Source organism: Trachemys scripta, chromosome 2 (assembly GCF_013100865.1).
Source record: "Trachemys scripta elegans isolate TJP31775 chromosome 2, CAS_Tse_1.0, whole genome shotgun sequence".
NCBI classification, from domain to species: domain Eukaryota; kingdom Metazoa; phylum Chordata; order Testudines; family Emydidae; genus Trachemys; species Trachemys scripta.
The window spans coordinates 153003762-153018293 of NC_048299.1; the positions used below are offsets into that span (position 1 = coordinate 153003762).

Below are 14532 nucleotides of genomic sequence, written 5' to 3' on the forward strand. Positions count from 1 at the left end.
CGCTTTCCGGCCCTTCCGCCCTTCCTCCTCCTCTCACCGGGCAGGCAGCATGCCCCTCAAAATTGGCTCGCGTGCTGTGTTTGGCACGCGTGCCGTACGTTGCCGACCCCTGGTATAACCTGTGTTCTTAGCCCCCAGCATGGTGTGAACTATAGCCAAGAGGAGTCAGTTCCTAGCTGAACTATCTTCCTGGTATGATTTAAAGCAGGTGCTTGTTTTCCTTTCAGTACGGAGATATCTATAACTTCCCCATACATGCCTTTGACAAGGCTCTGGAACAGCAGGATGCAGAGAGCGAAGCGGAGTCTGACACGGAGGAGAAGGAGGAAGAGGATGAAGAGGAGGTAATAGTTTTAAAATTTTTATCAGAGTGGGGCAGTTAAACCATGACTGTGGTAGTGCTGGACCCATTTTTTTATATATATATATATATATATACACACACGCACATGGGGTTGTATGACTTTTGCAGAAGAGGGGTGTATAAGGAGACAACTGCATATTAATATTCACTCACGTCTCCATTCTCCTCTCTCCTATTGTTTGCCAAGTACAATGGGAGTCTGGCTTGTAGCTTTGTTCCTAGTCACTTCCTCCAACCCCAAAACCCTTTGCAGATAACTTGACTGTCTGTAACCTGCTACAAGTGTTAAAATCCCTTACTTAAGAATCAGTGCCAATAATTGGGGGATTTAGTCCAGAAAATTGTCAGATCGTAGAGATACCACTGTTGCTTGCAGAAGGCAGCCTGCTGTATGCCACTGCTGCAGTTAGTAAAGTTCCTTGCTCAGCGGAAACACCAGGCAAATGCATCACTCACTTCTGGAATTTGCTCTTAGTGAATACTGTGTGGTGAGGAGAGCGTATTGCTATTAGTTCATCACTTAGAAGATTCAAAACTGTATGTAGCAAATGGGGGACAGGGCTACAGGCTCCTGTGTAAAAGATGGTCTAGGACCTGATTCCCAGTATTCGAGTGGGTTGCGCATATCTGTCCTCCAGTGATATTCCCCCACCCTCCAGTTCTCGCGTGGTGTATCCAATCTCGATGCTCAATTTCTGACCTGATCTCTTACAGGATGCTGACAAGCGGGAGTTTGTAGAGGTAGATGAGAGCGACCTCAGTGACTTTGAGGTATGTGAAACAGCCTGATTCAGCTACCCATCAACTGGCAAGGGGTGTAATGTATGTGCAGTGATAGAGACACCAAAAGTTCTGACCCTGATCTTGCTCGATGATTATACTAAACCGGCTGATAAGTTATAGCTAAACTTAGAGCATGAACGGATATTAAATCAATGGAATGCAGCCCTGGTCATCCTGCCATTTTCAGTCCTCCTGCAACTACCCAGTTTATCTCCTTTTAATCCCAAACATCCTTCACTCTGGCTGTGGTCAGAGCTGTGTTCATGGGATTAGCACCTGAGCAATTGGATTCACATGTTATATCAGAGTGCAGTGTATCTGTTCTATTTCCTTCAAAGGCAGCATGGAATAGATAACAGGGAGCCAGGACCTACATGATGGGAGTAATGCATTTGCAGAGGAGCGGAGGCTTAGTTAAGATACAGCGCTTTCAAGTCAGTATCTGTATTAACCCTCCTGTCTTCCTTCCTGTCCAGGACATGGATAAGCTGGCGACAAGCAGTGAGGAGGAGCAGGATGACAAATCCTCCAGCGAGGAAGAGGAGAGAGAGATGGCGGAGAGAACCTGTCACTCCAAATCCAAGGGCAAAACTCCTGTGAAAGGACCAGCCAGGATAAAACGAGCCTACATTGAAATAGAGTATGAACAGGAAACAGAACCTGCATCCAAATCTAAAGCAACTTGACGCCTTCGAAGGAGGATATAAACTTGAGCTGTGTGCTGGACAGTGGGACTGTATAGCTGGAGGAGTACCTGACAGTGTGACTTTAGCAGGGGGCATTTTGACTGGTGCAAAATCAGAAATTTAAATATTTTAATGTAATAAAAAAACAAAAAAGCAGCTTCTGGCTATTAGTAGCTGTGTCTCAGGTGTTCTCTTGCACTTGCCTGATGCATGCCCGAAGGCTACAGTCATCACAGCTGTGGTAGATTCCTTCAAGCAGGATCTGAAAGGGGAAAAGCACAAACACCTCACTTTCAGTGCTGTTTGGCCTCATATGGTACTACTCTCTTGTTACCCACCTTAATTACATTGCAGCAACTGGAGAAGGGTACTGCAAACACTGAGGCACTGTGGGGTGGTAATGTCCCTGTACTTCAATGGTTCATTTTTATATCTCCACAATTTCCTGTGTATGTATCTAAGTTACCTCCTGAGCCACCTTCTGCATCACTTAGAGAAGAGTACACCTGACTGTCTGTCTATGTACCTTTATGGTTACATGCTAGCCCAGAGAGCCTTACAATTTCAAAAGGGTGGTGTGTTTAGCTGTCTCCCTTAACTACAGATGCTGCTATGGACTCCAGGACTTTGCTAAGGGAAAGCCAAAAAAAGCCCCACATGCCCAGAGCCCTTCTACGTGATATTCTGTCCTAAAAAGTCACCAGTACTTTTTTTTTTCTCCCTTTAAAGAAACAGATTTACAGAATGGGATTTGGAGTCCTTGGCTCACCTTCACTTGTCCCTGAGAGCAGTGATCCAGCAGGATCAGGCACTCTGTGGCCCTATGGAGCAGGGCTGTTTTCACTGGCTGTGGTGTCAGGCCTTCATCCGTAGATACATCCCAAATCATCCTCAGCAGGGCCTTGAGGAGCACAGCGAGCCTGCATGCCATTCTGTGATAGAAAACAGACACTTTGAAGAACCTCTTCCTGAGCCTGTCTCTAGGACAGTGGAGAATAGGGGAAAGCATGTCCTAACCGCTGCAGGACTGACTTACTAAAGAGTGCCTGTCTGCCATTCAACTGTGCATTGCTCTAGACTGCAATTGGGCTCAGTCGTGATCAGGACAGCAGCCTAAACTACATGCTAGGTTAGAAAACACTTCAGAGGCGGGGGCAAGAGGCTCATTTTTAAAGCAGCAAGAGTAGTTTAGCATTTGCCTTAAAGCCCAAAGGCTAGGAAATACTGCCTGACAGCACAGGGCTTATACAGTGTGTTCCCCCTCCCACTTCTATTAAGTTTCCCACAATTAGTCACTTTATTCAGCTAGCCAGGGTCTGAATCTATTGCGTGGTAACATCCCCTATACACATCGCTACAGCGCAGTGAAAGCCCTGAAGTTTGGCTTGGCTTACTCAAGTGTGCCAAGCTGCACTCTGGGACTTGGATGGTGCTGCAACAGTGTCCACATGGGATGTTACCACACAACAAGCCGGTGAGCTGTCAATTCACAGCCTGGCTCACTGCACAGTAACCTACTGGCTAGAGCCACCCTTGTGATTTGAACTCTCCTAAAATGCAGGCAAATACTGTGGCCATGAGGCTGAATAACTCCCACGTTTTAATGTAAACGGCAGGGGCTGTCAATATTCTCTGAATGCAAAGAAAACTGAGTATTAAAGATTGCATATATAGGACTAAAGTAATCAAAGTGCTGCTTAATTCATCCTAAGATCTACATGTGGGAAAAGCAGCCTTCGTTCCTGTGTGTGGTAATTCTTCCACAGTTGTCAAGTGAGGCCAAAATGAGGACTGGTCTAGCTGTGGGACTGTTTCTCAACTAGCATCGCTGTAGAGGGGATTTCAGTGCTGTGATAGCAGTGAGTCCTGTTGACATAGAACTCAAGACTAGAAATCCATTTCTCACTCAGTCCAAGGTGTCTTCCTCAGATCCCCAGGCACGTGTAGCTCAGTAAGGGTGAGAGCATTCCGGTTTTGCTTCCTATTGTAGCTATCGAGCACATCACCGGCCACCGCCAATACCAAGAGTGAGCCAGGGAGACCTCGTGCACCCACACACACCCCCTGCTGGACCCTATCCCCTGAGCCCTAAACCCACCAAACCTAGCTGAATCCCGCCACGTGAGGGTCACCCCATCCCCATTACCCAGCCCGCTTGCTTATACCCATGACTGTCCCTGCCTCCCGTATGGGTGGTGGACCCTCACCGTTTATCGACTGTCTCCTGATCCCGCCCACCGGTTACCCACCCCTCATTGGGGACATTGCAGTGTGTATATACTATGTGTGCTGCCCAGCCCCAAAACACCAACATACCCCTATACTCTGTATGTTACCCCCAATGACCAATAACTAACGCTTCAAATTTTCTGTATCGTTTATTTTTTCTTAAATATTCTCTAATAAAATTTAAATTTCTCCTAAAGGTACCTTGGCCAGGCATGCTGTATGGTGCACTTCAGTGTCTCTAATATTCCCAATCTGGTTGCTTCATCTGGACTTTCACAGACCTCCAGGTATCCCACAATCACCCGCTCCAGCCTCTTCAGGTGCTGTGCTATCAGGATGCCAAGTCTGCCAAGACAAGAAAAGTCATGGAGGGAAGTTACCAGGGCCAATAAGTAATCACCAAAGGGCTAATGCACAGTTCTTACCTCTTCACAAAGGCAGGCAGGTTCCTGGCATACACTCTCCGGAGTGGGAGGCAGTGTTCTGCTTCCATGTGAGTCAGAACTAGCTGCAGGACCTCATGACAGGGAGTAGCGGTTCTGGGTTCCTGGGACAGCCGCTGTGGGGATCTCTCCAGAACCTGCAGCAGGTCCAGCAAGCACAGCAGCACCACCTGATGCAATGAGAAGCAGGGAAGGAGTCATTGTACAGCTTCTTCGGTAGTCTGAGGACAGTGGCTCTCAACCTTTCCAGACTATTGTGCCCCTTTCAGGAGTCTGATTTGTCTTGTGTACCCCCAACTTTCACTTCCCTTAAAAACTACTTGCTTTCAAAATCAGACAAAAATACAAAAGTGGCACAGCACACTGTTACTGAAAAATTGCTCTCTCATTTTTACCATATAATTATAAAAATTGATTGGAATATAAATACTGTATGTACATGTCAGTGCAGAGTGTATATAGAGCACTATAAATAAGTCATTGTATGAAATTTTAGTTTGCACTGACTCCATTAGTGCGCTTTATGTGGCTTGTTGTAAAACTAGGCACATATCTAGATGAGTTGACGTACCCACCAAGAAAACCTTTGTGTACCCCCAGGGGTATACGTACCCTTAGTTGAGAATCACCGTCTTAGGGCACCAGAATGTATGTCATTCTTTCATGGCCTTTGGCCTCTCCACATAGACTGCAAACAGGGGGGCCAGGAGGTGGGGTCCTTTTCCCTGTCCATTAAGACCTAACTGAGATCCAAATTCATTTCATATGGGGGCCACTAACCAATGGTCAGATAGTAGTAACCTAAGGCTAGATTAGAAAGGGTGACCTAGAAAATGGAGGTTCTATATCCCAATCCTCTGAGCTATCCATTATATTAATTAAAATCCCAGTAGGATTGATCATGGTTTAGACTAAACCACAGTGGCTTACCTGAATGAGCTGTGCCTCCCGTACGTAGAGGTGATGGTACAGTGCATGGTAGACAACCTGTGCCCTGTTAAACTGGTTCAAATCAGCAGCTGGCTGCAACAACATAGAAACAAGTGTGTGTGATTCAAGGCGATGGAAGATACAGCATATTCAGCAGTTCTGTACAAAGCTGATCACCTCAGCTCTGTTACAAAGAGAACAGGAAACTAGCTGTGCTACACTTCACAGTCCAGGGAGAATGTAATAGCACATCTGTGCTTTACAAACCAGGGCTATTAAAATACTCCTCCAAAAGAGGAACAGCAAGCAAGGGGTGCTGTTTGGTTAATGCTTAGAGGGAATTGGGAAACAGGACACTTGAGTTCTATTTCCATTACTCACCATGTGGCCATAAGTTTTTTTTACCATCTTTTATAGATGGGTGAATAGTCACCAACCTGACAGGAGGGGGAGATGGTAAAGGTATGTGTGTCTATAAAGAGATACTAGGTGAAAAGTATAGAGAAAAGCAAAAGTGTTATTATTATTATTAAACTGAGTTCCTGCTCCTGCTTAAACTACAAAACAGCACACAGCAGCACTGCCAGGAAAACCCCCACAAAACTAACTTTAAAGTAATTGGGAACATATGTGGAAATACTTCAAGATTTGCCCAGCATTTTATAAATAGCCCCGATTAGCATCCACCTTTTTATGAGTCACACACAGATGGACATGGATATTTTCCAGCTGCCACTATTCCTGCAGTTTGAACACTGTAGAAAAATGAAGCCGAGAAATGGTGTGCCATGTCCAGTGTCATCTTGAGAGTTAACAGCAGAGCCAGGAATCCTGACTCAAGAGTCCTCTGCTCTAACCATTAGACCACAGTTCCTCCTTATGTTCACCTATGGCAACATGGTCCCTCCTCCTTCCAGCAGTGATCTTTCCTTACCACATTGAGAATGATATGATGCAGGCAGCACACGCCCAGGATTTTATTCTCCTCCTGGTAGTCATCCGAGAGGAGCAGTGACGGTGGGAGGACACTCTCCAGGTGACGGCTAAGCCATGGCCGGGTGACTTGACGCAGAGTCCAGGAGAACACATGCTTTGTGGCAGGGTTGCGCTTCCAAGTTTCTCTGGAAAAATGCACAAAGCAAACATGCCCCTAGTGGTTTCACTGCAGCATCACACAACAAGATTCAGGTCACAGATCAGGACTAATCCGTGATTAGGGCAGACTTCTGTTTTTTTTTATATGCAAACCTTTTCTCCCTTTAAATTAAATAGTTTCTTGCTCTGTAAAAAGTCTTTGACACTTTAACCAGCAAAAAGGTGACAAGGCAACTAGCAGCAGAAAGTAGATTCCAAGTAAATAAAACATTAACAGGAACATTTTCACAAGTAACCACAAATTATTATTATTATTATTCTAGCTATTTACAAGTTGCTCTGTAAATATCAGAGACATAACAATAATCAATCATTGCAACAGTGACTTTTGTTTAGACTAGAGAAACATTATACAGTAATATACTTATCCCTTCTCTCTATTTAACTGTGTTACCACATTACAAAGTTAGCATCTTTATGCTACCCATGACCCACTGTTTCTGTAGCCACTGGTTTTGGGTGCCTTAGTTTTGGGGGTACACCTCTGAAACCCCCTGGCCCTGATTTACTGCACAGCTCCCATTAACTTCAAGGAGAACAAGTGCAAGAACAGGCCCCAAAGAGGCCCATTGTTTATTTCAGTAACGTGCTGAACAATGACCAGGCCAGAGGGGCAGTCAGCAACGTGCATACAACTTTAGGGGGATCCAATGTTTGGCTAATTGATTCTCCCCAACCCAGGTACCCTCACTGATCTCAGCTACCTGCCCTATCTTCTCAGTAGAGCTTGTTCAGTGAACTATTTATTCCTGAAATCACAAGTGTTTCACTAGATTCAGAACTTGACCACAGTCCAGCAGTGCCCCTCACCTCACTGCAATGCTCACCAGTATCTCCAGTCCTTTGACCCACTAGTGCCAAGCCTCACCAAGCAACCCCCCCCCCTCTCCCCCAGGCAATTGATCTTACTTACTTAGTCAGCTCTGGCTTCAGGAGTCTCATCACAGCAGCAAACCTCCCTTCCTCATCTTCGCTTCCTCCCTGGAGAAATTCAGCCACTGACCCACAGCCTGCAACCTGAACCAGCAAGGTCAGCAGTTCCTGTGCTACTGACTGAGACCTCGGGCTGGTCCACGGCTTCTCTGTGTGGTGTGTTGCAGCAAAGATGAAGATCAGTCCTAGGCAATGAGGCAGGACCTGCCTCACCACCACGGCACACAGGGACTTGGATCCCTCCACTTTAGCCAGGAGGCTAAGAAACACCAAGCCAACGTCTGCTGTTCTATCGGCCACTGTGGTGTAAAAGCCATCATTGCTGGTTGGGCCCCCGGTGTCTGACTCCTGCTTTGGCAGTGCTGCATAGTGGCACAGCGCAGCCACCAAGTCCCCCAGCAACTTGGGGGTGACATTGGGGTGGCAGCCCCCAAACAGCCACTGGCAGTCTGCAGCCTCGAAGAGCACACGCAGGTCCCTGACCATCCCTACCTTGGCACTGCTGCTGACTCCCTCCGCTGAGAAAAGCAACAAGATTTGGGAGAGAACCTGCTCTGCTGTGGGGGCAGTGGCAGCTGGGCATTCGGGGTCTCCCCTGTCTGGTGGGCTCTCCAGCTGCAGGGACTTCAGCAGGCTGCTGAGCTCCATGGTGCTGATTGCAGAGACACCCCCACCCAGCCCACTGCCCTTCCTACACTGATCCTAAATCCTGACCACAGCCACCCCCCACACTCTCTCCCTCACCGATGGATCCCCACACCCTGACCCCAATTGCCTCTCCCTATACTGACCCCCCTGCTCCACCCTCTCTACTTACACTGCCCCCCAACTGTAACCCCCACCCTTAAGCTCTGACCCCACCCCCTCTCCTACACTGACCCTAACCCTGCACCCCCACTCGCCCAGGTCAGCCTGGCACCCCACCCAGGAAATGTCTTTAACAGCGGGGGAGGGGGAACTCCCCCACCCCCAATGCCCCTCTGGGCCCTCGTGCCCCCCGGGTATAGAAAAGCTACGGGGGGGGGGGAGATAATCACCAGTCCTGGCTCCCGTCTTTGGGGGGGAAGCTAGAACCCCCCCCCCCAGGCACTGACTCTCCTCCTGAGAAGGGGGAGGTGCAATCTCCCTTCAGCAGGGTGGGGGTACCAGATGCCCCCCTTCTTCAGGGCAAGGGGTCCCCTCCCCTGGTGCAGCCCCCCAGGGGTGTGAGTGGGAGACCCAGCTCCCGCCGGGGTGCAAAGCGCCCAGACTCCCCGACCCTCCAGCCCGGGGGGGGGCGCGCTCCCCAGGAAACCCCCTTTCCCCCAACTGCCGGAAACCACGCCGCGCTTCCTGCCTTTCCCAGCGCCGTCGCAAATCCCCTCCTCCCTTCCACGTGGGCACCGCGCTGCCGTAAAGGCGGAGAGCGAGCCGCGCTCGCCGGAGTAGAGGGGAGGCGGGTATGCATATATTAGCATGCGTAATGAGATGGCGGCTCCGGCTCCGATCCTGCCGCTCCACGGGGGCCCGGATGGGAAATAAGGGCCAGCTAGAGCGGGGCATGGCTGCAAATCGCCTCTCATTGGGGGCGAAGGGGAATCCAGGGGCAACTCGGGCTGGGGGCGGGCGCGCTCCGCTCGCCCTGAGCAGTAAGCCAGTGGAGTGGCATGGCCCCCCCGAGCGCGACTGCAGCGTGTTGATCCTTCAGGTTCTGACGCGTGATGAATGGGGTTTGCACACGGCTGTGTGAGATGTGCCGTCCTTCTTTGTTACGACGGGGCACAGTACCCATCTGACCGGAACCTGGGGGATGCGAGCATTACGGGGTTATGGGAGTTGTTGTAGGAAGTATAAAGAAACTACATTGTGAGCCACAGGGCGTGGGATTACGTGCACGTGTTTGGTGTGTTTTTTTTGTTTCTTTTTGGGGATGTTTGTAGACTACAAATCAATCCCCCTGAATACAGCTGGGTTTGGAAAATACACAAAGGCAAGGTTTTGATATGTTTTTGTTTCTCTGTATGCGGCCAGGGTGCTACTTGGGTACTCTAGAAATACTCTTAGCTGGTAATGCTTTTGGACAATATTTTCAAGTGTGATTCCTAATTTTGGGTACCTAGCTTGGTGTGTTTTAAAGGGGCTGATTTTCAGAAGGTGGGTGCTTATCACTTTGGGGGAAATAAAGTGTATTTAGGATGCCTACATTTGGGTAGAAAATGACTAGTCTTTTTTAAAAATCATGCCCTGGATTTGCAGAAGTCATTTTTATGGCTAGGGCTGACAATAACTCTTGTTATGCCTTGAGGTAAGAAGTCTTATTTTATCTAGACCCTCTTAATCTTTTTATCTAATTTACAGAATTCCCCTTTGTTTCCTCTGAAATGAGAGCAGAAAATAATATATTAGCACAGTCTCTGCTTATTCACTTCAAAACTTTACGTAGTGGCTATGTACTCTTCTTTGCTAATTAGGAACCTGTTAGACAGGAGACGTGACCTGGCCGAAGTCTCAAAAGCCAGCTGCAGAGTTGGGAATAGAACTCAGGAATTCTGCCTGCACTCTACCAGACCAAGTGTAAAATTTCAAAGTGCCTAAATTTCATTTTCAAAGGTGACTTATTTTAGCAAATTGGGATTTAGGCACTTTGAAAATTTTACCCTGATTCTGGATTGGTAGCTTCTATTGCTGGTTCTCACAGCTGGCTCTTGCCTTGTGACTGGGCAAGTCACTTTCCCTCTCTGTAGCCAAGTTTTCCCCTATGTAAAGTGTAGATAACAATACTTAATTTCCTCAGTAGAGATGCTTTGATATTGATGGATGATGTAAGGAGGAATACTATAGTATCTAATTACTGGATAGGTTTTTGGGACCGTGCCAGGCAACTGAGAAATCCCAAGGAAGTGGCGTCGTTGCTGAGCTGACCGGACTTTCTTCCATGTCTCTGATGTTGAATGACTTTTCCTATTGCAACCGACAGATGGCAGTAGGGAATGTATGAAACGAATGTTCTTAAAATTGCCAGATATCTCGCAACAGTAAATTTACAGAGTTGTATTTGGAATGCTTTGTACATCAAGGACTAAATGATCTCTGCCCCATGACTCGCTTGTTCTCTCCTGTCACACAGGCTCCCAGAGAACAAAGATGGAATACAGAGCTGCTACTGGAAGAGCTGGGATAGAGGCACAGATGTTATGTCTCTGCAATTTATCCATCAGCCACTAAACTCTGATTTTACTAGCCTGAGAGAAAGGGGCCAAGAAACACTTAGGGACTCAAAGCTAGAGAAGCATGTGTCAGGCTTTAATTGCATGGCTCAGGGAAACAGTTCTACCTGAGAAATAATACGATATTGTGTCTCTCTGGATGGCAGGTGAGATGTCCCTGTACACTTCCATTCTTCTCATGCTGTGGCTATATTTGTCTATGTGTGTCATGAGCAGATGACATATGCAAGCTCATGAATTGCAAGACTTAAACATCCTTTGGTGGGGCTGGAAATAAATAGTTGTGCTTTACCACTAAGGATCAGGAAGAAGAGAGTTTTCACCTTGTGGTCTGAAGAATGAGGATTAACAACCCATGCATTTTTGTCCCTCCCACTGTCACTGCAGCTTAAGAACATAAGAGCGACCAGACCAAAGGTCCATCTAGCCCAGTATCCTGTCTTCTGACAGTGGCTGATGCAAGGTGCCCCAGAGGGAATGAACAGAATAGGTAATCAAGTGATCCATCCCCTGTTGCCCATTCCCAGCTTCTGGCAAACAGAGGCTAGGGACACCATCCCTGCCCATCCTGGCTAATAGTCATTGATGGACCTATCCTCCATGAACTTATGTAGTTCTTTTTTGAACCCTGTTATAGTCTTGGCCTTCACAACATCCTCTGGCAAAGAGTTCCACAGGTTGACTGTGTTGTGTGAAGAAAGACTTCCTTTTTTTTGTTTTAAACCCACTACCTATTAATTTTTCATTTGGTGACCCCTAGTTCTTGTGTTTTGAAAAGGAATAAACACCTCCTCCTTATTTACTTTCTCTACACCAGTCATGATTTTATAGACCTCGATCATATCCAATGAGCTTTTATTCATATAAATGTCCAATTGATGTCTAGATCGTCCTAAGTTATTAAATATCATGCAGCAGTGAGTTTCACCTGTGACGTAGATGTTAATAGGGCTGGGCAAGAACCCATTTTCCTGTTCCATGAGAATCTAATATTTTGAAAAATTTTCCTATGCTGAATTGGGACAAAAAGTCAATCTCAAATTTCTGCAAACTGAAAACCCAAAATCTTTTTTAGATTTGGTCAATTGACCGCAAGGAAGGGGGCCCCTAAAAGTGGCAAAAAAAAGTCAGGTATAACTAGATAAGTGACATTTATTGACGCTATTGCACAATCCATGTCGGTTTTACTGACAAAACCCTGAAGTTATGATGATATATCATAATGCTATTGGCTACAGCAGTTGTCTGTCGGTCAGTTTCAAATTTTAGTTGGACACATTCTTTGAATGGGTCCATTTGCATTCATAATGGCGGTCGGCGGATAAATGTTAATTTAGTTGTTTAATTTTTTATCGTTTGAAACGATTTGTTTCCAATGCAGAAGCGTGCTTTGTGATGTCTAAGAGAACGTATAAGAGCGGAGCTAGTAAACGAAAGGCAGCAAAAGATGCCGAGAAGGAACTTGAGAAAATTCCAAAGTTGTCAATGTATTTTGCGCTGCAATCTAACGTACAGGTACAGGCACATGAAACGGACAGCACTAGCAGCAACGAATCGTATCCAGAAGTATCCAGAAGTGCTTCAAGTGAGGTCGAAGGTGAAGCCAGTTGTTCTACCAAACAAACTGTGACAGATATTGCAGCTGCTGTCGGGAAAGAAGTATTTGAATCACTGACTGATGATCCAGGAGATTGGCCATCTATAATATCGGACAGGCAAGTATGTGACATTGTTGCATGTGGCCCACCGCAGCAGAATGAAAGTTACGAGGAAAGACGGAAGTTCACAAGTACTCATTTATATCGAACCATGGCAAATGGCGAGAAAATAAGACGTTCATGGTTAATGTACTCAGTTCAGAAAGATGCCATTTTTTATTGTAAATTATTTGGCACTGGCGACATACCGCTACATCGTGGAACATCTGCTTGGAAAGCACTGTCAAAAAAGACTTCAGCAGCATGAAACAGGCAAAGGTCATCAAGACTGTATGGTGAAATGGTTTGACCTCCGGATAGGCGTAGTAAACCGTACATCTATTGACCAACTCGAATTTCAGGCTTTTCTGAAAGAAAGATTTATGGAGAAATGTTGTCAAACGCATGGTTGATGTCGTTATTTTCTTGTCCGAAAGAAACTTGGCATTTCGAGGAAGTAATGAAAAGCTCGGCAATCCTTCGAATGGCAACTTTTTGGGACTGTTTGAATTGCTTGCAAAGTACGATACTGTCCTCAGCGAACTTTTACAGAGGATTAAGAAGGCAGACACACATGTTCAGGACCTCAGTCCACAGATCCAAAACGAGCTGATTCAACTTGTTGCCAGTAACATTCAAGAGGCCAACATAGCGCAGCTTAAAAAAGCAAAATACTATTCAGTTATTTTGGACTGTACTCCCGCCGGGTCACATGAAGAACAGATGTGTGTGGTGTTACGCTTTGTTGAATGCAACGGTGAAGATGGTGTCAATATTCGTGAAGCGTTTGTTGGTTTTCTTAATGTTCATGATACAACTGGCGAGGGCTTATTGGAAGTGTTTCTTGAAAAGGCAAACAACTTAGGAATAGACATTGCTGACATGAGAGGCCAAGCTTATGATAACGGCGCAAATATGAGAGGAAAGAATAAAGGAGTTCAAGCCCGCATGCTAGAAATAAATGACCGTGCCTTGTATGTACCTTGTGGAGCTCACACTTGGAATCTTGTGATCTCAGATGCGGCAAAGTCATCGAAATATGCCGTTGATTTTTTTCGGTCTGATTAACAGAATATACATTATCTTTTCTTCTTCACCTTCACGTTGGGATATACTTCAAGAACATATGCCAATATCTGTTAAAGGGTTATCGGACAATTGTTGGGAGTCGAGAATTGATGCTGTGAAGCCATTGCATTATCACCTTGAAGAATTGTGCAATGCTTTGTCATCTTTGCGAGAATATGCGCTCGAAAAGATGGCATTACAGCAACAGAAGCCGGTGCGCTTTTAGACCATGTTACTACGTGGCCTTTTGTTCTGACTGTGTACACGTGGTACGATATACTATTTCACGTCAATAAAACCAGCAAATGAATTCAGTCACCAGATGTCAATTGACTTATTGCAGGCAGAAGTTGGTGCTAAAAAGAAGTTTTTGGAAGACTATCGAAATACAGGATATATCTCTCTGGTCACAAATGCACGTGAAATAGCAGAGCATATGGGTATTGAGCAGGTGTTTCCAGAAACCAGGGTGCGACGTAAGAAGAGAATGTTTGATTACGAATGTGCTGATGATTCGAGTCGTCTTTCTGCCGAAGAAAAATTCAAATCGCAGTTCTTTCTTGTTCTCACTGATCAGGCCATATCTTCTGTTTCGTCGCGATTTGACCAACTCGTGGAGTGGTATAAGTTGTTTGGATTTCTGTACAACGCTAACAGCCTAAAGCAGTGTCACAGAGAAAATGAACTGGAGAATCACAGCAAAAATTTTGAAAGAAAAATGAGAGACATTGATGCCAACGAACTCATAATGGAATTGAATCGTTTTATTTGTCATTGAGAAAGAGAGAGGACTTGTCATGGCAAACAATTCTTTAACGTACATATACAAGAACAGCCTTTAGGAGATATATCCAAATCTTTGCATTTGCATCAGAATTCTTCTGACCACACCAGTTACTGTTGCTGGTGCTGAAAGGAGCTTCAGCAGAATGAAACTGATCAAGAATATCCTGCACTCAACCATGACAGATGACAGGCTTTCTGCGCTTGCAGTTATTTCAATCGAAAACAAGATTGGCAGATCTCTGGACTATGATG

The 14532-nt window shown here is 46.0% G+C and overlaps 2 protein-coding genes and 1 non-coding gene across 3 annotated transcripts in view; 2 read left to right on the top strand and 1 right to left on the bottom strand.

Annotated features, from left to right (window-relative positions):
• Positions 1–1991, top strand: part of MAK16 (MAK16 homolog) — a 10140-nt gene extending 8149 nt beyond the window's left edge. The window contains exons 8-10 of the mRNA XM_034761943.1: positions 228–344; positions 1079–1135; positions 1624–1991. Coding sequence (XP_034617834.1) covers positions 228–344; positions 1079–1135; positions 1624–1833 — 384 coding nt within the window. The 3' untranslated portion in view covers positions 1834–1991. The remainder of the gene's footprint in view (positions 1–227; positions 345–1078; positions 1136–1623) is intronic.
• Positions 1948–8291, bottom strand: TTI2 (TELO2 interacting protein 2). The gene is made up of 7 exons (XM_034761942.1): positions 7504–8291; positions 6370–6556; positions 5436–5528; positions 4488–4675; positions 4264–4407; positions 2603–2765; positions 1948–2095 (listed from the first exon to the last, which is right to left on the bottom strand). The coding sequence occupies exons 1-7, from the start codon at positions 8169–8171 to the stop codon at positions 2015–2017; spliced, it is 1524 nt and encodes a 507-aa protein (XP_034617833.1). The 5' UTR covers positions 8172–8291; the 3' UTR covers positions 1948–2014.
• Positions 8292–9201: 910 nt separating this feature from the next.
• Positions 9202–9300, top strand: LOC117873975. Its single transcript, XR_004644849.1, has one exon. It is a non-coding gene; the product is annotated as a small nucleolar RNA U13 (small nucleolar RNA).
• Positions 9301–14532: the final 5232 nt, after the last annotated feature.

Excerpts from the sequence above, each read along its gene's own strand:
- TTI2 (XM_034761942.1), bottom strand. The coding sequence starts at position 8,171 with ATGGAGCTCAGCAGCCTGCTGAAGTCCCTGCAGCTGGAGAGCCCACCA. Across the intron at positions 6,557-7,503 it reads CTGAAGCCAGAGCTGACTAA|AGAAACTTGGAAGCGCAACC; the intron begins GTAAGTAAGATC and ends GCATTTTTCCAG. Across the intron at positions 4,676-5,435 it reads GGGAGGCACAGCTCATTCAG|GTGGTGCTGCTGTGCTTGCT; the intron begins GTAAGCCACTGT and ends TCATTGCATCAG.